Source organism: Aquarana catesbeiana, linkage group LG11 (genome assembly GCF_042186555.1).
Source record: "Aquarana catesbeiana isolate 2022-GZ linkage group LG11, ASM4218655v1, whole genome shotgun sequence".
Lineage (NCBI taxonomy): Eukaryota > Metazoa > Chordata > Amphibia > Anura > Ranidae > Aquarana > Aquarana catesbeiana.
In genome coordinates, this window is record NC_133334.1 from 253,821,250 (window position 1) to 253,846,601 (window position 25,352).

The following is a 25,352-nucleotide window of genomic DNA, read 5'->3' on the forward strand; positions in this document are numbered from 1 at the left end:
CCCTTCACTTCCTGTCCCACAGCCACAACAGCAAGTGAGAGGAAATCCCAGGTTGTTACCATAATTAATGCCCCCCCCCCCTCGATTTCTCCCCTATTTCTGGCAACAATCTGTTAATTAGGATCTGCTTTCACTCTCTGTGATAAGAGGGCACATAAAGAGGTGAATCTCCCTAATATGGACACAGACAACAATAATTGTACATGTGCATTGAACATGCGTTATCCTGTGTACATTGCATTAAGAAGTCCATTCATTTCGAATGGGAACGGGATGCGTCCAGTGGACAGGTTCAGCCAATGCACAGGGCAAGGTTGAATTCCCCCCACCCGCGTGCTCTGACGCATGATGTAGTTAGCTGTACTACTTTGCGCCCACCCCAAACGTGGACCTGTGCCCGGGGCAACTGACCCTGCTGCCCCCCCCCCCCCCCTTTCCACACTCCAAAGAGGATGCATGCGGCGCTATCTTAACCACTTGCCGACCGCTGCATGCCGATGCAAATGGGTGTACCTGTACGTCCCCTTTAATTGGCGGGGCTAGCAGGCGAGCGTGCGCCCGCTGTGTACAACGTGACTGCGGGACCGGCGATCGTGTCACGGAGCCGCAGAACAGGGCATTTCCCCGTTCTGCCTTGTGACATGACAGAGATCACCGCTCCCTGTCATCAAGAGCAGTGATTGTTGTCATGCGAGTTGAAGCCCATCTCCCCCCCCCCCCCCCCCCCCACAGTTAGAATCACTCCCTAGGACAAACGTAACCCCTTGATCGCCCCCTAGTGGTTAACCCCTTCCCTGCCAGTGTCATTTACACAGTAATAAGTGCGTTTTTATAACACTGATCGCTGTATGAATGACAATGGTCCCAAAATAGTGTCAAATGTGTCCGATGTGTCCGCCATAATGTCGCAGTCACGATTAAAAATCGCAGATCGCTGCCATTACTAATAAAAAACAAAAACAAAAAATGTAATAATAAAAATACCATAAAACTAGACGCTATTTGCGATTTTGGACTGTGGGCGTCCTGTCGCCACCTGGAGCCCCTCTACATTCCCACTCCCCTATTCCTGAGGCTCACTCCATGAAAGATCTGATGCTCCATTTCCTGTTCTCTGATCAGACGGCGCATTGAACGCATTATCGGTATTTTATTTCCAATCGTGTTCTGCTCAGAGATATATAGATATGAACTGGATTGACGAAATCGATATTTTACTGCAGCCAATGAACATTCAGCGGTTAAACGTTTATAAACTGGTGACGTCTTCTGTCGTCGAAATTTTTAGCACCGCATCCCACCGCTCCTTTTCCTGCTTTACTGAGGCTGCAGTGACGCTTGTGTGCATGTATGTGCGTGGGATTTCACGTGCGCTTTACAATGCGTTGCCTTTTTACTGCCACCACAGCGTTCATACATGGACAGACTGCATCTCATGGGAAGATGGATGAACAGATCTGGAGTGCTCCTGTGTTTTTATATTTATGGCGCGGGATAAAGGAGGCGAATGTAAAAATCAGGCCGGCAGCTTCTATACATGAAAGGCTTTCCACCATCCCCTTGGGATGCGGTAGGGATGAGTAAACCGAGATCTGAAATCCAAGTTAATTCTAATGACGAACTGTTTATAGAGCCAACATGTTTCAGGTGCTGTAACCCCTCTCCCTTTATCAGGGCTTTAGAAACTGAAATGCTGTATAAGGCTCGATTCACATCTATGCATGTTGCTTTTGAGCGTTTTTGGAGTTTTTTTTGTCATGCCTGCCACGTTTTTGAGCAGCGTTTTTGTAGCGTTTTTACAGCGTTTTTGCCGCATTTTGCGTCTTGCTTTTTTTTTTTTTTTTTTTTTTTTTTTTTTTTTTTTTTAGACTGTATACAAAAAAAAAAAAATGCATCAAAAACCGTGCACTTGCGTTTTTGATGCTGGTCCATTGAATTCTATTACATGTAAAACGCTGCATTTTGCATGAAAAAAAGTCCCTGACCCTTTCCAAAAATGCAGAGGTACAAAAATGCATTGATGTGAACATGTTCCATAGGAACCCATGTTAAAAAAATTCCCATGCATTTCTGCAAAATGCATCAAAAAACGCGCTAGTGTGAATGGAGCCTAAGAAAGCGGTAATCTGTATATAGATTCCTTATTAGGCTCTAGACATGTGCACTGCCAAAAAATTAGTTTGTTTTCGTTTTTTTGGGGGGTTTTTTTTGTTGTTTTTTTCGTTTTTCGGGTCTTTCGTTATGATTGCAATTCGAAAAAAAGGAAGAAAATTCAAAAAAGAATAGCTAATAACTATTAAATTATAGTTATTGGAAATTTCTTTCAAATGTGGCTGTTAGCGAACGTAACGAATATGAATTTATCTGAAGTTACGAATTATCTGAAATAACGAATGCCGCGTCTAAACAAATGGAACGGAACGAATTATTAATAAAAAGTTTTTATTGTTGTTTATTATTATTCATTTATTACGTTCCATTCGTTTTAGATGCGGCATTCGTTATTTCGGATAATTCGTAACGTCGGATAAATTCGTATTTGTTACATTCACTAACAGCCAAATTTTGAAAGCAAATTCCAATACCTATAATTTAATAGTAATAGTTTAAGTTATTATTAGTTCTGATTTTTGGGTTTTTCGAATTTACGAATATTTGGAAAAATTTTGTTAAACGGGGTTTTCGTTCATTCGGATATTTCCGAATGAACGTATTTGTCAAAATTCGTTAAACTAATTCGGAACGAAACAGATTTCACATCTCAATTAGGCTCCATGCACACTGCACAGCGTGGTTTTGTTTTTTGTTTTTTTTCTGCTTCTAGGAGCTAAGGCCTCATGCACACGAGACGCTGGTGCAAACTCTGCTGAACACATGTTTTTAAAAGCTGAAACCAGCATTTAGAAACGCCCGTTTTTGCCACATTTGCATGCCGCGTTTAGCCGCGTTTTACCGCATTTGCGTCTAGAAGCGTCTGCAGAGCAGAGAATGACCTTTTGCGACCCAACTTTGGGGCCCCGTATCTCAGGGCTACTTAGTGCTAGGAACTCCAAATTTGGCGTGCTAACACAGAGGAACTAACACTACAACATATCCAAAGCTGGGGTTCCTAGCACCAGGTGGCCCCGAGATACAGGGCCCCAAATTTGGGTCGCAAAATGTCATTCTCTGCTGCAGAAAAGTGCTTGACATGTTGTGACCTGAATTTGGGGCCCCGTATCTTGGGGCCACTTGGTGCTAGGAACCCCAAATGTAGATATGTTGTAGGGCTAGTTCCACTGTGTTTGCACACCAAATTTGGGGTTCCTAGCACCAAGTGACCCCGAGATACGGGGCCCCAAAATCAGAGAATGACATTTTGAGACCCAAATTTGGGGCCCCGTATCTCAGGGCCACTTGGTGCTAGGAACCCCAAATTTGGTGTGCTAACACAGTGGAACTAATACTACAACTTATCAAAAGCTGGAGTTCCTAGCACCAAGTGACCTCGAGATACGGGGCCCCAAAATCAGAGAATGACATTTTGCGACCTAACTTTGGGGCCCCGTATCTCCTGTTTCTGGCGCTGCCTGGGGCTGCGTACCTGTGTTGCCGGCGCTGCCCGGGGCCGTGCACCTGTGTCATTTACCGCTTTCACTAATGTATATAAAATAGAAATTGTCTGGACTGGTCCAGCACTGAACAAGTATTCTATGGCAATAAATGGGATTTAAAGCTCTCGCTCTGTGTTTTGCCGTATTAACATTCTGCGGAATCAGCGCTTTTTTTTTTTTTCCCCACTGACACAGATTCCGAATGAACTCAGATAAGGAAGTATAATGAGGAAGTGCTGATAACACAAAATCTAAGCGAAATTATTCTTTTCTTAGCTCCTCAATGTGCAGCTGCAGAGCAGGAATATGACTGACGGGACTCTATTATAGATATGTATGTGCTCACTTCTCGTCATTGAGAGCATGCCTCATGCAGGAGCAGGGCAGGGAAAGCACATGGTGCTATGGTGGGGGGTGCTCCTTTTTCCTTACTAGACCATTCTAACACATCTGGGTGGGCTCCAAGCGCAATGCTCTGCGTCCAAAGCCCACCCTATTTTGAAGCCTATTAGAGCCTCTGACTCTAATCAGGTGCTTCAAAAAAAAAAAAAAAACCCACCACTGAAATTTATGTGCCCCGGAATCCTGACAGGGGCCGTACGCATGAATAGGGGGTGGGGACGGAAAGGGGAGGCGGCACCCGTGCGCCGTTCATGCACAGACCGCCCCTGCTCAAAAGCCTATAGGAGCCGCTCCTTTTTGAGCTGCAGTGTGCATGAGCCCCAACATTCAATTTTGGAATGAATGGACTACCAAACAATAACACCATACACCGATAAAAATGTATACATTATAAAAAAAATTCTTTCCATCCTTCTCCTTCCAATTTTCTCATCAACGCCGTCCAAAGCAAATGTCGATTTGAACCGACTTATGATTAGAAAAATGAACAAATGTTCTTCCAATGAAAACATTTTGTTAAAATGCATTAATACATTTTAGTTTATTCAGCATGAAATGGAGCTTAGTTATGTAGCATGAGGCTGTATATTCTGCAATATTTTACATTTTTGGTAAACTCATTCAATGAATGCTTCACCTCATTCACTAAGCTCTGGGGAAATTTCCCTTACAAATTTGAACCGTTTTGCCTTTAGTAAATCTCCCTCCAGTGTTCAAGGAGGGCAGCCATATATGCCTGTTATGCTTGCAGTCCTTTTATTTTTTGTTATCATTATTGTTTTTATAGAGATTGCCTGTTGGTGATTCTTATAACTCATTACAGGCCTACCAGATAGGGGCTGTCTGATTGAAAACAGGCTCTGTGCAGGCTCTAATGATGTGAAATGTCCACAATGCCTCCTTGTTGTTTCACATTTTACATTGTTTGGGATGGGGCACACTTTGGCAGACAGAATCCTTGTAGATAGTCCATGTGCTTTGTGTTTAAAAAAATAAAAAATAAAAAAAAATCCTATATCTAAAACAAATTGTGGGGGTTAGCTCCAATGAGCATCACCTTCCCTGGGGTAATAGGGTAGTTCAAATGGCAGGTTTTCTTAAACTCTGACTTATAGCCAGTTTTATTTTTAACCCTTTCATGACTAAGCCTATTTTTGACATTTGGTGCTTACAAGTTAAAATCCGTATTTTTTGCTAGAAAATTACTTGGAGCATATATATATATATATATATATATATATATATATATATATATATATATATATATATATATATATATATATATATATATATATATATTTTTAGTAGAGAATATAATGGCGATTGTTTTATGTCACACGGTATTTGTGCAGCGGTGTTTTAAACGCAACTTTTTGGGAAAAGGGACACTTTCATGAATTTAAAATAAACAAAATGGTGAAGTTAGCCTAATTTTTTTGTTTAATGCGAAAGATGATGTTACGCCGAGTAAATAGATACCAAACATGTTGCGCTTTATAATTGCACGCACTCGTGGAATGGCGACAAACTACGGTACCTAAAAATCTCCCTAGGCGACGCTTTAAATTTTTTTTTACGGTTACCAGGTTTGAGTTACAGAGGAGGTCTAGTGCTAGAATTATTGCTCTGACGATCGCGGCGATACCTCACATGTGTGATTTGAACACAGTTTACATATGCGGGCGCGACTTCTGTATGCGTTTTCTTTGCTGCGCAAGCTTGCGGCGATTCTCAATACTGTATATTTTTTTTTTTAAACTAGTGCCATTGGCAGCCGAGTAAACGGGAAGTGACGTCATGACGTCGCTTCCTTGTTTACAATTAGGAGGCTGGAATGAAGCCGCTCACTGTCACTAGCTGCTGGAGGCGGTGGATTGTTGATCGGGCCTCCCGGTAAGAACGGCGGAGGGAGGGGGGGGGGGCGTGGGCGTCCCCTCCTGCTCCTCCAGTATAACAGCCGAGCGACTTTTAGCCGCATCGGTTGTTATCGCTGGAAAGCTGATCGCCGGCTCTAAAAAATAGTACTGGGATGATGCCTGCAGCTGCGAGATGGAATCTGCCTAATGCACCGGATCCCTCCTAAAATAAAATGTACCTATTAATCCTAATACGACGTACTCTGCCCTATCCCATATGGAGATGGGCTTCCCCAAAGCCCCCTCCTTAATGCCCTACAGTTTGCCTCTGTAAAAAACGATGGAACGGTATCAAGCAAAGACTAGGAATAAATGGCTTCCTTTCCAGCGCACCGATCTGGCAGAACAGATTTTACACCGAGATGGCCAAACTTAGTGGTCATGCACGGTGGGAGGCTGCAGGGGTTAAATATCTGTACCAAATTTTTGAGGAGACACGCCTGAAATCTTATGTTAAACTGAGAGAGGAATTTCCATTATTAGGGAATATTCACTACCAGTATATCCAGCTGAGCCACGCAGTTGGATGTCAGAGCAATTATTCGTCCCTACGTCTGGTAGAATCGTCTTTTTTTTTAATCTGTATACGAGGAAACTGGGGGAAAAAAAGGGTATTATCTCTAGAACCTATACACAACTGTTGACTCCTATACAGGCGCCTGATCTTCTGCCTTGCAGTTAGAAGTGGGAAAGAGGCATTGGTCCTATTGATGGAGAACAATGGCAGCAAATACTAAAAGCTGGACCCCTAGTGTCACCTGTTTATTTGAGTGTATAGGACCCCAGTACAATTGCACCAATGGCGAAGAAGAGACTCACCCATATGCCCTAAGTGTCAGGCTCACCCTGGAGACCCCATACATATGCTGTGGAAATGCCCCAAATTCGTTAGATATTGGAATAATGTTGTCATGACCATTAACACTATCTATCACAGGGATCTTCAAACTACGGCTCTCCAGCTGTTGCAAAACTACACATCCCATGAGGCATTGTAAAACTCTGACATTCACAGACACGACTAGACATGATGGGAATTGTAGTCCCTGAACAACTGGAGGGCCGTAGTTTGAAGACCCCTGATCTATCAGGTTCAGCTGTTTGTGGATCCCTTGGTGTGCTTGCTGGGAGGTCTGGACGAGGACTTGTGCTCCCCTTCTTGTATACATTGCTCTTATTAGACCACTTTTTTTTGGCCAGAAAGCTTATAGCGAGGTATTGGTTGTCTACCCAGATTCCGGCGAGCCAGCAATGGATCCAAGCAGTTAACAACATTCTTATTCGTGAAAATACCTATTTATCAGAGAAAATCACCTAAGAAGTTTGAAAAAAATATGGCCATGTTGGTTGGGTGCCCCAGAAGTAGCTCCTCCACAACTGGTCCTCACCAGGCTACTGCAATGTTGATGGCCCAGTGAAGATGTGCTTACAGTATAAAGAGGCATGCAATGGTTGACACACATTATGGCGAGATGCAGTGGACAAGCTGCTTTCGTGGTAGAAGGTATATAGCTATAGGGTCATATATCGGGAGAAGAGTACACTGTTTTAGGTTGAAATGTTTTTTCTTTTTTCCTTTTTTGAAGTTTCTGCAAAAGGCAATATGGAAGATGTACTGTGAATTTATATAAGATACTCCCTGTATATGTAAAGCTGTTTCTGTTTTTTGTTTGGACTGTATATTTACATATTTATATTGGAAGTGCCTTTTTTTTTTTTTGCTTTTGTCACAATAAAAGCCTTTTGATTTAAAACGAAAAATTAGTGGACCACCGAAATGAAAATTCTGGACTGAAATCAAAAATTTAGGATGCACTTGGCCTAAATAGAATTGTTTTGTATTCGACTTTTGAATTAACCTCATGAATTTTAAATGAACATGAATTTATTTTCTGCCGATAGGCTGCCTTCAGTGAGCAGATTTTGAAGCACTTTTGGGTTTAAAAAAAAAAAAAGAGACATTGGTCCTATTGATGGAGAACAATGGGAGCAAATACTGTAAGCTGGACCCCTAGTGTCACCTGTTTATTTGAGTGTATAGGACCCCAGTACAATTGCACCAATGGGGAAGAAGAGACTCACCCATACGCCCTAAGTGTCAGGCTCACCCAAAAAAAAAGCGCAAGAAAAGCTCAACAATAAAAGAATCCCTTTTTAAATTCTTCACGCTGGTCCGTTGTACATCCGTTGCGGTGTTAAAAATCCTGCTTGTTGCATTTTTGGTGCACCAAAACGCACCTCCCCATTGAAATGCATTGAAAACGCAGCCCGTTCTTCGTACGGTTTTTGAGGCACATGACATCTGAAAATCTCTGTACAATTGCGCACGATTTTCGGTGGCAATTATCTGCACTTTTTTTTTTCCTATAGGCAAATCACCAATAACCCTTTCAGCTGATCATTTTCGGCCGCTGATATATCGGTGCATCCCTAATTATTAAGAATAATAATAGTGTCTGACACTGGGAGGACATTAGAGTGTAAGCTCCTATGGTGCAGAGACTGATGTGACTGTCTCGGTGTTCTCTGTATTACGCTGCGTTATGTTGTAGTTTTTTCATTTAAATGTCCTCCCAATGAATTCCATATGAATTTGGGGTATGAGATCTATTCTCGGAGGAGAACCTGCTGGCCTGGCAGGGCTGTATGCAGTAATATTGCTGCGCAGACGGTTCTGTACAGCAGGTGATAAATCACCACCATTGGCCTCCTCTATTATCTGTGTCTCTGGGGCTGAGATCGTGCTGACTGCTGTGTAGAACAAAGGAGACTATCTGATCGACCTTCCCTTTGTATCTGTCTGTGTGGCAGATTGATGATCACCTGTGACATCACAGTCACCGCTAACATGCCCCCTGCTCCTCTTCTTCATGTTCTCAGCTTGTTACATTTACTTTTCCTCTATTATCTATTAGATCCGTGAATGGTAGTCAGAGCAATGCAGCGTGGGCAATATTCCGCCAACTGTACCCTTCATTACTGATCAGCCGGGGAGGGGGGAAGCTTGTGTTACATGCTCAGTGCAGCCTCCTCTACATCTTACATGGTGACTGCAGCTGTGTCATGTCTGTCTGCACCCCCACCCGCCCACCCCTACTATCCACTGTTCATCTGGAGCAGCTGGAAAGTGCAGTGATAGGAGAGGAATGGCAACTGTCCTAGTAAATCAGATTACTGTATTCATATATAATGAGCCAGACACATCAGTCTGTGTACCAGAGGAACTTACACTCTAATGTCACCCCCCCACCCCAAATCATACACTATTATACACTTATATAGATCTGACATATACTGCAGTGCTGTACAGAGAAAACTGAGCCAGTCACACCAAAGGAGCTTACACTCTAATGTCCCCCCCCCAACAGTCACACACATTATTATTATTATTATAATTATTATTATTATTATTATTATTATAATACATTTATACAGCTCTGACATATACTGCAGTGTTGAACAGAGACCACTGAGCCAGTCACGTGTCTCTCCACCAGAGGAGCTTACACTCTAATGCCCTCCGCAGTCGCACGCTATTATTATGCATTTTTATATAGCTCTGACATATACTGCAGTGTTGTACAGAGAATACTGAGCCAGTCACATCAGTCTCTGCACCAGAGAAGCTTACACTCTAATGTGCCCCCCCCCCAAATCATACACTATTATTCCTTTATATAGCGCTGACATATACTGCAGTGCTGTACAGAGAACACTGAGACAGTCACACCAAAGGAGCTTACACTCTAATGTCCCCCCCCCCCCAACAGTCACACACTATTATTATTATTATTATTATTATTATTATTATTATTATTATTATACATTTATATAGCTCTGACATATACTGCAGTGCTGTACAGAGAACAGAGAGACAGTCACATGTCTCTCTACCAGAGGAGCTTACACTCTAATGCCCCCTGCAGTCGCACACTATTATTATTATTCATTTATAAAGCGCTGACATATACTGCAGTGCTGTACAGAGAACACTGAGACAGTCACATCAAAGGAGCTTACACTCTAATGTCCCCCCCCCCCCCACCCCCAACAGTCACACATTATTTATTATTATTATTATTTATACATTTATATAGCTCTGACATATACTGCAGTGCTGTACAGAGAACACAGAGACAGTCACGTGTTTCTCCACCAGAGGAGCTTACACTCTAATGCCCCCTGCAGTCACACGCTATTATTATTATGCATTTATATAGCTCTGACACATACTGTAGTGCTGTACAGAGAACACTGAGCCAGTCACATCAGTCTCTGCACCAGAGAAGCTTGCACTCTTATGCCCCGTACACACGGTCGGATTTTCCGATGGAAAATGTGTGATAGGACCTTGTTGTCGGAAATTCCGACCGTGTGTGGGCTCCATCACACATTTTCAATGGGATTTCCGACACAAAGTTTGAGAGCAGGATATAAAATTTTCTGACAACAAAATCCGTTGTCGGAAATTCCGATCGTGTGTACACAAATCCGACGGACAAAGTGCCACGCATGCTCAGAATAAATAAAGAGATGAAAGCTATTGGCCACTGCCCCGTTTTATAGTCCCGACGTACGTGTTTTACGTCACCGCGTTCAGAACGATCGGATTTTCCGACAACTTTGTGTGACCGTGTGTATGCAAGACAAGTTTGAGCCAACATCCGTCGGAAAAAATCCATGGATTTTGTTGTCGGAATGTCCGATCAATGTCCGACCGTGTGTACGGGGCATAATGTGTCCATCCCCCCCCCTTCAGTCTCACAGTTTTATTACAGGCCTCACGGTGGCTCTAACAGTATTTGTGGCGATGGGGGTGGAATCTTGATATCTTTAATGTTTAAAGCAGATATAATAACAATCAGTACATTTTTATAGAAAGTTGAACATGTTATTTCAAAAGTTGTCTTCAATATTTATAAATCTGTAGCTTTCATTAAAATATTTCCTGACGATCCTGCCACAAAGGTTCTTGTTCAGGCAGTTCCTGTTAGGTGACAACACTCCTTGCCTGTTTCCCAATTGTGTTCCTTGTGTTGTCACCTCTTCTTGGTAGAAGTTATGAGCTGCTATGCACACATCGAGCAGGCATGGCCCACCATTGTCACAGTCAGGAAGCCGGTCCAGAGCCATGCGTAGCAAATGCAGGAGAAAGTGTATGTAGACATGAAGTGGCAGGCAGCAGTTGCAGGAGATCAGCAGTACTGGGATGGTAAAAGGGTGAAAAATCGTGTTTATGGGGAAAACAATGTAAATTGTATAGGGTGCAATGTGCAAGCTGTGGTTGAGCTCGAGATTAGAGGAAGCTGCTAAAATGTTATGTTGTGGCATCTGGTGGAGCCTTATCTCCAACCCTGGGCCTCAGGAAGTGGAAGGGCCCCAGGCGTTCTCATCAGGGCTGGCCAGGGGGGGGGGGGGGGGGGCTTGGGACATTTTTTAATTTTTTTTTCTCCCTCTTTCTATGCAATGTTGGTGCACAGAGAGCTGCTTGATGAGTGTCAGCCGTTGTGACCCGTTCCCATACACAGGTAAATCTTTCTCTGTGGTTTGAATGTGAAGGAATCCTGTGCAGTTTGCATATCTTCCTCTCATTCCAACAAAAGTGTAGAATGTTAAAGTTTATCGTTTTGTGCAGTCTGTTACCATGAGCGGTTATTTTAGTCGGGACTTTGTTGGTGATGATTTTGAATTAACTCTCTGCACTCCGCTATACACCCGCACATAGTTCTAGCAACCTTTACATAAAAATAGGGATTCTTGGTTCACATATAATATCATACATTCACGCTGGCCAACTGCCTCAAAGTGATCCCTCTCTGGCCAAGTGAGTCAAAGCAAGTTCCTTTCTGTGCCAAAAGAGGTGCCTCCCTGGTCGCCTGCCCCAAAGGCGATGTCTGGTCTCTGGTCGCCTGCCCCAAAGGCGATGTCTGGTCTCTGGTCGCCTGCCCCAAAGGCGATGTCTGGTCTCTGGTCGCCTGCCCCAAAGGCGATGTCTGGTCTCTGGTCGCCTGCCCCAAAGGCGATGTCTGGTCTCTGGTCGCTCGCCCCAAAGGCGATGTCTGGTCTCTGGTCGCCCGCCCCAAAGGCGATGTCTGGTCTCTGGTCGCCCGCCCCAAAGGCGATGTCTGGTCTCTGGTCGCCCGCCCCAAAGGCGATGTCTGGTCTCTGGTCGCCCGCCCCAAAGGCGATGTCTGGTCTCTGGTCGCCCGCCCCAAAGGCGATGTCTGGTCTCTGGTCGCCCGCCCCAAAGGCGATGTCTGGTCTCTGGTCGCCCGCCCCAAAGGCGATGTCTGGTCTCTGGTCGCCCGCCCCAAAGGCGATGTCTGGTCTCTGGTCGCCCGCCCCAAAGGCGATGTCTGGTCTCTGGTCGCCCGCCCCAAAGGCGATGTCTGGTCTCTGGTCGCCCGCCCCAAAGGCGATGTCTGGTCTCTGGTCGCCCGCCCCAAAGGCGATGTCTGGTCTCTGGTCGCCCGCCCCAAAGGCGATGTCTGGTCTCTGGTCGCCCGCCCCAAAGGCGATGTCTGGTCTCTGGTCGCCCGCCCCAAAGGCGATGTCTGGTCTCTGGTCGCCCGCCCCAAAGGCGATGTCTGGTCTCTGGTCGCCCGCCCCAAAGGCGATGTCTGGTCTCTGGTCGCCCGCCCCAAAGGCGAAGTCTGGTCTCTGGTCGCCCGCCCCAAAGGCGAAGTCTCGTCTCTGGTCGCCCGCCCCAAAGGCGAAGTCTCGTCTCTGGTCGCCCGCCCCAAAGGCGAAGTCTCGTCTCTGGTCGCCTGCCCCAAAGGCGAAGTCTCGTCTCTGGTCGCCTGCTTGTCCCTCTGCCAGTCCCAAATCTACTGTGCAAAATACTAAATCCTTCCTTGCTCAAACTTTAAGGCCCCTTTCACACTGGGGCGGTGGGGGCATCGGCGGTAAAACAGTGATATTTTTAGCGCTGCTTTACCGTCGTTTTTGCGGCGGTATTCGTCCGCTAGCGGTGCGGTTTTAACCCCCGCTGGCGGCCGAAAAAGGGTTAAAACCGCTCGCATAGCGCTGCTATAGCCGCGCTGCCCCATTGATTTCAATGGGCAGGAGCGGTGAATACACCGCTCCTTCACCGCTCCAAAGATGTGGCTTGCAGGAGTTTTTTTCTTCTCCTGCCAGCGCACCGCTTCAGTGTGAAAGCCCTCGGGCTTTCACACTGGAGAAACAGCAGCGGCTGTTTTGGGTCGGTTTGCAGGCGCTATTTTTAGCACAATAACGCCTGTAAACCGCCCCAGTGTGAAAGGGGTCTAATGGTAATCCAGTGCCAATACGTTGTAGACACAGTTGAAATGGAGCTAGACTCCAGCTTGGTCACTTTGACACAGTTACCAGGGAGGGATCACTTTGGCACAGTTGGCCAGTTGGAACATATTTTGCAAAATTTACGAGCCTGAAAACCCTGTTTGTTTGTGTAAAAAAAAAAAAAAAATCTACACATTTTAAAGTTGTATGGCAGCATGTGGAAGGTTTTAAAGGTGTTTGTTAAGACACAAGTAGAAATCACTGGCAGCCCCTCTATTATACTCAGGCTGTAGATGTCTTTTCTAAAATGGAGGCTTGTAAATACCTATTTAGAGCCATCTTCAGGCCGGTCACGTGACTCACGGCTGCTTTTCAGCTCCGATACATGGCTTCTGCTGGAGGGGCCAAAATCTCCCTCTGAGGTCAGCCGGGGAGATCACGTGGCCGCTCGGCCCCTCCTGCACTAGCCCTGTCTCAGAGCTGTACAGAGGGCGCGAGTCATGTGACCGACCGGAAGATGGCTCTAAATAGGTATTTACAATCCTCCATTTTAGAAAATACATATACAGTGTGGTATGCCTGAGTATCATAGAGGGGGCTGCCAGTGACAATTTAAAAGTTTTGAATTTCTACTAATAGCGGGGCAGGGGAATAGCGTGGGGTGTTGAGACAGAGACACACAACTGACAGGCAGGGAGGAGGGGGAGAGCTGAGAGCAGGCTGTGGATGACGGAGGAATGTACACTGACCACGGCGGTCAGGGCTCAGCAGCCCTGGTTATAGTGGTCAGTACAGAGAGGGGGATACAGGAAGTGGCAAGTTTTTTTTTTTTTTTTTTTTTTTTACAGTTTAGAGGGGGGCAGATTACACAGCACAAGCACTGTGCAGCTTAATCTGCTTTAAGGGACCAGGATATCGTTAATCCCAAAAAACACTTTAAGTTAAAAATGGAGCTTACAATCATCTAAGGTTCGTAACTAACATTCCTTCATACACACACATACTAGGGCCAATTTAAACAGGTGCCAATTAACCCACCAGCATGTCTTTGGAGTTATAGTATGCTGTACTATACGGCGCAGTTGGTCGGGGGGTGGGGGGTGGGATCACTATGGCGCAGTTGGTCGGGGGGTGGGGGGATCACTATGGCGCAGTTGGTCGGGGGGTGGGGGGATCACTATGGCGCAGTTGGTTGGGGGGGGATCACTATGGCGCAGTTGGTCGGGGGGTGGGGGGGTGGGATCACTATGGCGCAGTTGGTCGGGGGGGGTGGGATCACTATGGCGCAGTTGGTCGGAGGGGGTGGGATCACTATGGCGCAGTTGGCCAGAAGTTCTTGTAATGTGTTTGGGAGTCCAGAGAACAGAAAGCCCCCCCCCCCCACTTCATTCCCTAATGTAATGTTGACCTTTTCTTGGTGGACAAAGAATCGGCAGCCAATAGGTTATAATAATCACTGAGGGGCCCGGATCATCTTCTGTTTATAGTGCTGTGAACTCCGGGATGATTAGTGGTTTTATTATCCGTATTGTTCCAGAAAACAAATCCTGAGCAGTACAGAGTCATTTCCTTTAATCCAGCTTTAAGGCTTTAATGATAATGTGGTCATAGAGCGTGATAAATTAGAGCCGTGTGATCACTTATTACACAAGAACTTTCCTGGGAGGAAACTTGTAAGAATTCTGGAGAGATCGGAGCACAGCCCATCATTTCCTTAATTCTGAGAACATCATCGTTATATGTACACTGGAATCTTAAAGTGGACCTGTCATTGGTTATATCTTTCAAAGGTGCATAAGGCTGAGTAACGTTCTGTATAACACTTCCAAGTTTTTATTACCAATCACCGTACACCCACTGACCACGCCTTCATCTCCTTTTCTCCCCAGATAGACAGCGTCATCTTTGTTCAGGCATCATCCAGGGTCACCATATAGTCTGAAATGGTGGCTCAGGGATGACAGTTGTGTAAATCCTGCTGCCTGTTCAGTACTTGGCTGTGTTCACAAATATCTGGCACAGATCAGCCCTTACTGCCTCCTTTCACCTTTTTTGGCTTGCTACAAAATTACACTATGCCGTCTAGTCACTGAGGGGAGACTGAAAAATTGCAGCAGACTGATCAATGGCAGGAGAGGAGACTGAGCAAAATGCTTCCTCCTGCCTGCAGCAGAATGATCACAGGGGAGAGAGGAGACTGAGGAAAATGCTTCCTCCTGCCTGCAGCAGACTGATCACTGGGGGGGGGGGGGAACTAAGCAAAATGCTTCATTCCGCCTGCAGCAGACTGATCACAGGGGGGAGAGAAGACTGATCAAAATGCTTCCTCCTGCCTGCAGCAGACTGATCACAGGGGGGAGAGAAGACTGAGCAAAATGCTTCCTCCTTCCTGCAGCAGACTGATCACTGGTGGGAGAGGAGACTGAGCAAAATGCTTCCTCCTGCCTGCAGCAGACTGATCACTGGGGGAGGGGGGGGGAGACTGAGCAAAATGCTTCTTCCCGCCTGTAGCAGACTGATCGGGGGGGGGGGGGCAGAGGAGACTGAGCAAAATGCTTCCTCCTGCCTGCAGAAGAATTATCACTGGGGGAGAGGAGACTGAGCAAAATGCTTTCTCCTGCCTGCAGCAGACTGATCACAGGGGGGAGAGGAGACTGAGCAAAATGCTTCCTCCTGCCTGCAGCAGACTGATCACAGGGGGGAGAGGAGACTGAGCAAAATGCTTCCTCCTTCCTGCAGCAGACTGATCACTGGTGGGAGAGAAGACTGAGCAAAATGCTTCTTCCTGCCTGCAGCAGACTGATGACATTTTAGCCTAAGCAAAGTTAAGTGAAGGATGACTTTTAATAAGATGGGGAATGATTCTTTTTCTGTATATTGTGACATGTCAGGGATTTTTCATGCAGACTCGTGAAGTTACTGACAGGTCCTCTCTAATGAAATGACAGTTGTGTACAGCATTTTATTTTCTGTATTCTGATTCTCCTTTCCCATTGATCCTGTGCTGAGTGTGATGTGGTCTGTCTGTGGAATTGTCGGGGGGTTATTGGGGTGCGCAGAGGTTGAAGCGCAGTGGGTCATCGGTGAATACGATCGGTCCCCGCCTGTCTGCTGACACGCTCGGTCCAGGCTCACATTGTTGACTGTAGCTGCTGACAGCCAGCGAAGGCCAGGGACTGCGATGCATAGAAATCCCTTCATTGTGCTCTCTGCAGTTCAGCCTTTTTTTCATGCTTGGCGTATTTAACCCCCTGGTGCCTGCAGCGGTAGCATGCTGCGGTTTTTGCACCCCGGTTGCCTGTTGTGTGCGGCTCCCCTCCTCCCTGGACAGATGTTCAGGGGCATCCGGGGCACTGGCAGATCAGCGTATTATTGTAAGGCATGTGCTATGGGGGCGGATTAGGTGTCATGTGACCTCCTTATCACAGAGTCTCTCCCCCCCCCCCCCCCCCTTCTGGCTGGGGCTGTGCAGCCAGGGAGCAAGCCTGTCCTTAGTCTGTCCCTGCACCGTCTAGTCCTGAGAACACATGTACGGGGCGAAAGACGATCTATTACAGGTGCTCATCTTTAATTACAGCGAGCGCCACCTCTGACCACGTCTCTGCTTCTCGTTTCAGGTGATGTCCCTTTTAAGCTGTAAGATGAACCGCTGACGGCTCGGTGACCCACATAAAGGATTCAGGACTGCCGGAGACACATGAACAGAAGCCACGTGCGTCGGGCGGGCTGGACACCGAGATTAATGATAACCGCTGCGCCCGGTCACCTCCACATCCTCGCCGGAGGGCTCGCACCTCCTATGACCACTAGCCCCAAGCTGCCCAGCCATAGAAGAAAGAAGCCCTAGCAGGTCCAGGGTGGAGGCCCATGCTGTGGAGAGGAGGGACTCGCTGTCTGGGACCCCTTTTAAGGACCGCGTCAGGATGAGGTGCTCCTTACGGATATGGCTTCTGAGCACCACCGCCCTCCTGTTCGTCATGTCCCTCCTGTTCACCTTCTCCCACAACGGCACGGAAACCCCTGCGTACTCGGAGCTGGCGGGGTGGGCGTCCGCCGAGGGGCACCCCGTGCGCCTGGTGCCGGGTTACCCTGGGGTGAGGCATCACCCTCCGACGGCTCGCTTCGCCAAGAACTGCACCTGCCGCCAGTGTCTGAGGCAGCCCGGCTCTTCCTCCTGGTTTGACCGTCATTACAACGCCTCCATCCCGCCCGTGTGGACGCTGGAGAATCCGGAATTGTCGCCGGACGTCCAGCGCTGGTGGATGGTGAGTGAAATGTGTAAAAATATGTGTTCTGTTATTCTTTGTTTAACAAAAAAAAAAAAAAAAAAGTTCTGTTCAGATTTATAAAATTATAGTTTTTTTGTGTTTTGTCCTGTACGGGCCGACTCACCCCTGGACTCGGTGTAGACCCCTACTGGAAGGGAAGAGCACCAACAGGGAGGTGACGGAGCATGTGCAAAATGTTTTTCCTTCTGCATCATTTTACACTCACCGGTCACTTTATTAGGTACACCTGTTCAATTGCTTGGTAACACAAATTGCTAATCGGCCAATCACATGGCAGCAAGTCAATGCATTTAGGTTTGCTAAAGTTCAAAGGGAGCATCAGAAAGGGGATTTAAGTGACTTTGAATGTGGCATGGTTGTTGGTTGCCAGATGGGCTGGTCTGAGTATTTCAAAAACTGCTGATCTACTGGGGTTTTCACACACAACCATCTCTCGGGTTTACAGAGAATGGTCTGAAAAAGAGAAAATATCCAGTGAGCGGCAGATGTGTGGACGAAAACGCCTTGTTGATGTCATAGGAGAATGAACAGACTGGTTCAAGATGATAGATGGGCAGTAATAACTCAAATAACCACTCTTTACAACCAAGGTAAGCTGAATACCATCTCTGAACGCACAACACATTGAATCTTGAAGCAGATGGGCTACAGAAGCAGAAGACCACACCGGGTGCAACTCCTGTCACGTAAGAACAGGAAACTGAGGCTACAATTTGCACAGGATCATCGAAATTGGACAATAGAAGATTGGAAAAAAAATTGCCTGGTCTGATGATGTTCGATTTCAGATGGTCGGGTCAGAATTTGGCATGAACATGAAAGCATGGATCCATCCCGCCTTGTATGAATGGTTCAGGCTGGTGGTGTAATGGTGTGGGGGTGGGGGAGATATTTTCTTGGCACACTTTGGGCCCCTTAGTACCAATTGAGCATCCTTTAAATCCCACGGTCTACCTGAGTATTGTTCCTGACCATGTCCATCCCTTTATGACTACAGTGTCCCCATCTTCTGATGGCTCCTTCCAGCAGGATAATACACCATGTCACAAAGCTCAAATCATCTCACCACTGGACAATGAGCTCCACAGTCACCAGATCTCATCCAATAGAGCACCTTTGGGATGTGATGGAACGGGAGATTGGCATCATGGATGTGCAGCCAACAAATCTGCAGCAACTGCGTGATGCTATCATGTCACTATGGAGGAATGTTTCCAACACCTTGTTGAATCTACACCACGAAGAATGAAGGCAAAAGGGGGTCCAACCCGGGACTAGCGAGGTGTACCTAATAAAGTGGCCAGTGATTGTATATCTAGAACTCAATATGGAGGTCAGAAGCTTTTTGAACAGATGTATGTGATGTGGTATAGGGCCTCCCTTCCCATGTGGGTGGTATAAGACCCCCCCCCCCCTGTGAAGGGCTCCTGTCACCTCCTGGATGTAATCTGTCCAACCGGACGTCTGAGTGCCTCCTATACAGTCTGATGGATATCACTCTTTATATTAAACCTTTTTTAAAATAAAATTTACAGAGCCTTACTTCCTGTGAAAACTGAATGTTACTAGGCTATTTCCCCCCCCCCAGGTCGAATGTTATTCAATGATAAAATCATGCACCCGGAATATACCCCATGATGGCCACTAGATGGAGCTCATGATCATAGTATTTCCACTGATCGTCGCTTTCTTCAAGTGACCATAATGCGGTATTTTCATGTTTCACTGGATTGTGTATAAATGAGTGAAATTTGACCTGGACAGAAAATAGCCTAATAACATTCGATTTTGCTCTTATCTGAACAGAACGCACATATTTGCAGTTTCACATGAGGAACAGCCCTGTGATTTTTGTATAAATACCCTCTTTGTTTACTGTCGCTGCTAAGAGTCTCATGTGATGGCCTAAATATTGTATCCGCCTGTGGTGGAATGTGTAAGATAAGGAATGGTGTACAAATAGTAGAGCTGATAGTGTGAAAAATACCCGGCTCCCTATTGTACTGCTAGGTAGTTTAGGTATCTGTAACCATGGGGGGTTAGTAAATTGTAGATTACACTCTGGAAGAGAAATGGGAAGATGAGTGAGAGGAAAGTAAGATGGCAAGAGGGGAATGGAGGAGTAGGATAAGGAGGAGGAAGCATAGGGAAGAAGGGAATGGGGGGGGATAGGGAGGAAGAGTAGGGAAGGGGAGAATGGAGGGGTTGGATAGGGAAGAGGGGGGAATGGAGGGGTAGGATAGGAAGGAAGAGTAGGGAAGAGGGGGAATGGAAGGGGTAGGATGGGAATGAAGCGTAGGAAAGGGGGGAATGGGGGGGTAGGATAGAGAGCAATAGTAGGGAAGAGGAGAATGGAGGGGTAGGATGGGGAGGAAGCGTAGGGAAAGGGGGGAATGAAGGGGTAGGATAGAAAGGAAGAGTAGGGAAGAGGGGGAATGGAGGGGTAGGATGGGAAGGAAGCGTAGGGAAGGGGGCAATGGGAGGGGTAGGATAGGGAGGAAACATAGGGAAGAGGGGAATGGAGGAGTAGGATAAGAAAGGGGGAAGCATATGGAAGAAGGGAATGGGGGGGTAGGATAGGGAGGAAGAGTAGGGAAGGGGAGAATGGAGGGGTTGGATAGGGAAGAGGGGGGAATGGAGGGGTAGAATAGGAAGCAAGAGTAGGGAAGAGGGGGAATGGAAGGGTAGGATGGAAATGAAGCGTAGGAAAGGGGGGAATGGGGGGGGGGGGGTAGGATAGGGAAGGGGGGAATGGAGGGGTAGGATAGGGAGCAATAGTAGGGAAGAGGAGAATGGAGGGGTAGGATGGGGAGGAAGCGTAGGGAAGGGGGGAATGAAGGGGTAGGATAGAAAGGAAGAGTAGGGAAGAGGGGGAATGGAGGGGTAGGATGGGAAGGAAGCGTAGGGAAGGGGGCAATGGGAGGGGTAGGATAGGGAGGAAGAGTCGGGAAGGGGGGGAATGGAGGGGTAGGATGGGAAGGAAGCGTAGGGAAGGGGGCAATGGAGGGGTAGCATAGGGAAGAGGGGGAATAAAGGGGTAGGATAGGGAGAAAGAGTAGGGAAGAGGAGAATGGAGGAGTAGGATGGGGAGGGAGCGTAGGGAAGGGGGGCAATGGGGGGGGTAGGATAGGAAGGAAACATAGGGAAGAGGGGAATGGAGGGGTAGGATAAGGGAGGAAGAGTAGGGAAGGGGAAGAATGAAGGGGTAGCATAGGGAAGAGGGGGGGGGGGAAGGAGGGGTAGGATAGGGAGCAACAGTAGGGAAGGGGGGAATGAAGGGGTAGGATAGGAAGGAAGAGGGGGGAATGGAAGGGTAGGATGGGAAGAAAGTGGGGGTAATGGGGGGGGGGGTAGGATAGAGAGGAAACCTAGGGAAGAGGGGAATGGAGGGGTAGGATAAGGGAGTAAGAGTTGGGAAGGGGGGAATGGAGGGGTAGGATGGCGAGAAATCTTAAGGGGGAGGGGGGAGAGTAGGGAAAGGGGCAACTGGGGGTAGAGAGGGATTGGGCACAGACAATGCTTTTTAAATTGAGCATAGCTTTATGTACTGCTGGCGGATTCATTCCAGCTGAGAATCTTCTCTGTTAGGTCTGTCTGAGCACTTCTTGGACCTTCCATCTCCGGACTTCTGTCTCCTGGGTCTGTGAACCTTCCGTCTGGTCCTCCATGCACACCTATATTCTATTCTATTGGCTGCTTCGGCATATAGTTCATACAGGCAGCAGTGTAATATTACTACTTTAGAGAGCCCCCAAGGCATTTTGCCCCTCTTTTATTTTAGGAGGTTGTCCTTGTTTACCTCTGGGTAGCTGGACGCTATGCACATCAAGAGGCACATCTTCATAGAAGTTTGGTAATAGAAAAGCAGTAACTGGAGAGGTTCATTCCAGAATGTAGAGTACTTTCCAAACTGAGGCAACAGGCCAACAATATAGGAGTGCCAATAAAGGGAGGGAGCTGAGTCTTCCAGTGAAATTCTTGAGAAATTGAGTTTACATCAAGTGCAAAAAATCCTAAATCAATATGCGAGACCTCCAGAAGCAAAAATGAGGGGTGGACAAAAACACCAAAGCCGGGCATACCTGCCATTGTAACCCTGAAAAAGTAGTATGGTGAACTCTCTCTGCCACCTTTTGTGACCTTCTGTCCAAACCTAGCAATCTGCCAAGGCAGCCATATCCACCCTGTAGAATGGGGGTCCACAAACCTTCTAAATAAAGGGCCAGTTCACTTTCCTTTAGGGGAAGCCACACTGTGGTCAGTGGGAGTGGACAATCCCCCAGGTTCAGTAGTTATTGGGAGTAAAAAATGACTCCAGGTGGTGGTCAGTTGGATTAAAAATAATGACCCTAGCACCTTCTACGAGAGGAGGCAGAATAGTGCCTCATTGTTGGTGTCGCTAGAAGTAATAGTGCCCCATTGCTAGTTTCATTGGAAGGAATAGTGCCCCATTGTTGGTGTCAGTGGCTGGAATAGTGCCTCATCGTGTCAGTGGAAAGAATAGTATCCCATTGTTGGTTAAAGGAGTAGTGCCCCGTTGTTTTCAATGAGAGGAATAGTGCACTATTGTAAGTGGTTGAAGGAAATTTCCCTATCCGTCTCAGTGCCCTATTCTTGGTGTTGGTGAAAGGAATAGCACCACATCGTTGGTGTCGGAGGGAAGAATAGTGCCCCATTGTTGGTGTCAGTGGAGGGAATCGTGCTTCCTTGTTGGTGTCAGTGGGTGGAATATTATCCTGATGTTAGTGTCAGTCAGAGGATAGAGCCAATTAAAGATAAGCAAAGGGTCACATCCAGATGGTAGGTTGCAGTTTGAGGACCGCTGCTGTAAATTTAGTAAAAGTTGGGGACTGGGAACCAGGTAGTAGCATTGCAGACCTGGGAGACAGAAGGCTGGTGTTGGGAGGTCCCATGAAGTGCTCCCCCACCCAAGTGGAATGAGCCATGATGGCGAATGGAGGGGGACCTGTCCGCTCAGGGATTCTTATTTCCTCCAACAAAGCTCTGAAGAAAAGGAATAAACAGGAATTATGTTCCTATCACTCATTGGACAAGAACTGGATGGAAGCTGGCCCTTTCCCTGTACACTTTTCTGATTGGCTGTTTGGGTGCATGGCAGCCATTACATCCGGTACCATACTTTGGAGGGATATCATGGAGGGACCTCTTTGCTGGGAGGAACATATAGATGATCCCCACTAGAGATACGGGGGTTTTATGAAGTTATCAGGCAGGGAAGGGAAGTTTACTTGGAGCCCCCAATGTGACTTCATTCTTTTCCAAATAGCAGAACACATAAAACATGAGACATTCATTTCTGTTATTTTGGAATAGCTTGACCATGACCCATACTCCTGAAATGCTTTGCTGTAGAATAACATTTCTACAAAGTCATTCTAGCAAGCGAACGGGTTATTAAATAATTAAGAATATTCGCACCTAAGCACTTAATATTGTCATTTAAACTATTAATTAAACATATTCTTCTTCTCTTTCTTTATCAATGAAGTGCGGAATCTGGCAGTTTTCTGTCTATGCAGGATTTAGACTAGTTCTCTTATTTTCCGTTTAGCATGTTTTTAGTGCAGAACGGGAGAATCTGATTGGTCATCTAGTTGTTCCTTTTAGGTAATTTTGTGTCGATGACCTTTTTGACTTTTCTCCCTATATAGATGCTGCAGCCACAGTTCAGGTCTCCCACCACGCCGAAGATCTTGTCACAGCTCTTCCAGATCATCCCCGGAAAGAACCCGTACAAGCAGCGCAATCCGCTAGTGTGCCGCCGCTGCGCTGTGGTCGGTAATTCGGGCAACTTGCGAGGTTCCGGCTATGGAAAGGACATTGACGGCCACAACTTTATCATGAGGTAGGAAGTGTTGTGTGTGTCCTGGAGGGAGGGAGGCTGAACTGACCTCCAACAGGAACCAAGTGGCGTTCCAGACAATCGTTTTTATCTCTGGTCAGAAATGGGCTATAATGTGTACATGTCACAAAGTAACGTTATCATATCACCAGTGTAATAAATAGTCCTCAATATCTGCTGCGCCCCATCCCCTTAGTCACACGTGTGTTTCCTTGCAGCACATGCCTACTTCAAGGCTGCTGTAAAACAATGGGATCGCCCTTCTAGTTACATGATTGGTTTTGTATGGACCCAATACTCTGGTAGAGAAGATGAAATGGATTATTTCTGCTTTTTATTATTATTATTATTATTATTATTATTATTATTATTATTATTATTATTATAATACAGGATTTATATAGCGCCAACAGTTTACGCAGTGCTTTACAATATAAAAGGGAGACAATACAGTTATAATACAATAAAATACAAGAGGATTAAGAGGGCCCTGCTCAGAAGAGCTTACAATCTAATAGGGTGGGGCAGGTGGTACAGAAGGTTGTAACTGTAGGGAATGAGCTGATGGAAGTGGTAAAAGATTAGTTAGAGACGCGATAGGCTTTCCTGAAGAGATGAGTTTTCAGGGATCGCCTGAAGGTAGCAAGAGTAGGGGATAGCTGGACAGGTGGAGGTAGCGAGTTCCAGAGGATGGGAGAGGCTCTGAAGAAATCCTGGAGACGCGCATGAGAGGAGGAGACGAGAGAGCTTGAGAGTAGGAGGTCTTGAGAAGAGCGGAGAGGACGGTTTTGGTGATATTTGGAGACGAGATTGGTGATGTAGCTTGGGGCAGAGTTGTGAATGGCTTTGTATGTTGTGGTTAGTATTTTGAATTTAATTCACTGGGTGATTGGGAGCCAGTGTAGGGATTGAAGTAGAGGGTTGGCAGACACCGGTTGGTAAGGTGGATAAGTCTGGCAGCAGCATTCATGATAGACTGAAGAGGGGAGGAGCCTATGGAGAGGCAGGCCAATGAGAAGGGAGTTGCAATAGTCAAGGCGAGAGATAACAAGGGAGTGAATGAGGAGATTGGTGGTATCATTTGTTAAAAAAGGGCGAATTTTAGAGATGTTACGGAGGTGAATTCTACAAACTTTTGACAAGGATTGGATTTGAGGCTGAAATGACAAGTCAGAGTCTAGGATTACACCTAGTACCCTGTGAGCGAAAGCCAGACTGTAAAGGGTCAAGAAGGTTATTTTCACTGAGGTAGGAGCTAAGACGTTGTAGATTAAGCGTTCTAGAAGTTTAGAGGTGAATGGGAGCAATGAGATGGGTCTTAAGTTGTTTGGGTTGGTAGGGTCCAGCTTTTAACAAAGACCTCAAATAGCCACAATGGCTGTGCTAGAAAGTGAGACATTGCTGCAGTAATGGGGCTCAGTTCATCTCCAAATGGGACTGACAGGGTTGCCGTCATGAAAATAGATTTACTAAATCATTAAGGTGAAGCAGATGGATCAGAACTGCACTCTGACTCTCATGCTTCTCAGATGCAGCGTCCCTCGCTGTGAAAGCTTTAACTGTCATTCCAGGTGAGAACTAGGAATGCGCATCTGTGCATGTTGCTGCTCCTCAGACCCTCAGACTCCTCCAGGTCTCCCTTAGCAGTTGGGATCTAGTCAGTGGTGTTCTGAACATCTGATCAGTGATGACATTCTGATTGCATGGGGTTTGTTTACAAACAAACCCGCTGTCTCGTGCTGTTACTGTGCCTCAGTCACCACTCTCTTTAATGCCCCATACACACAATCCGAAAATCGAAAACACCCTCCTCCACCCCTACAATATAAAAAAGCGTTTTTTTTTGTTTTGTGCCTCTGCAACATACTCTTCCATGGCCTTATCTTCCATATCCTCATACGACCGGTGTGGAGGCAAACTAACTGCTTGACCTTTGTCAAAGACATCACTAAAATCGCACTACTCCTCTGGCAGGTCGCATTGTTGCGACCAGGAGAGAACCTCAGCACAAAGCCAATCAAAAGAGGGG

General features: G+C 46.5%; 1 protein-coding gene across 2 annotated transcripts in view; it reads left to right on the forward strand.

The window, feature by feature from the left end:
* ST3GAL2 (ST3 beta-galactoside alpha-2,3-sialyltransferase 2) overlaps positions 1-25,352 on the forward strand; it is a 64,272-nt gene that overhangs the window by 10,602 nt on the left and 28,318 nt on the right. The window contains exons 1-3 of one of the 2 annotated variants that reach the window (XM_073605659.1): positions 16,557-16,700; positions 16,789-17,436; positions 23,133-23,326. In XM_073605659.1, coding sequence (XP_073461760.1) covers positions 17,095-17,436; positions 23,133-23,326 — 536 coding nt within the window. In that variant the 5' untranslated portion in view covers positions 16,557-16,700; positions 16,789-17,094. Of the gene's footprint in view, positions 1-16,556; positions 16,701-16,788; positions 17,437-23,132; positions 23,327-25,352 lie in introns of those variants that run through there. The other variant, XM_073605660.1, reaches the window with a different exon arrangement.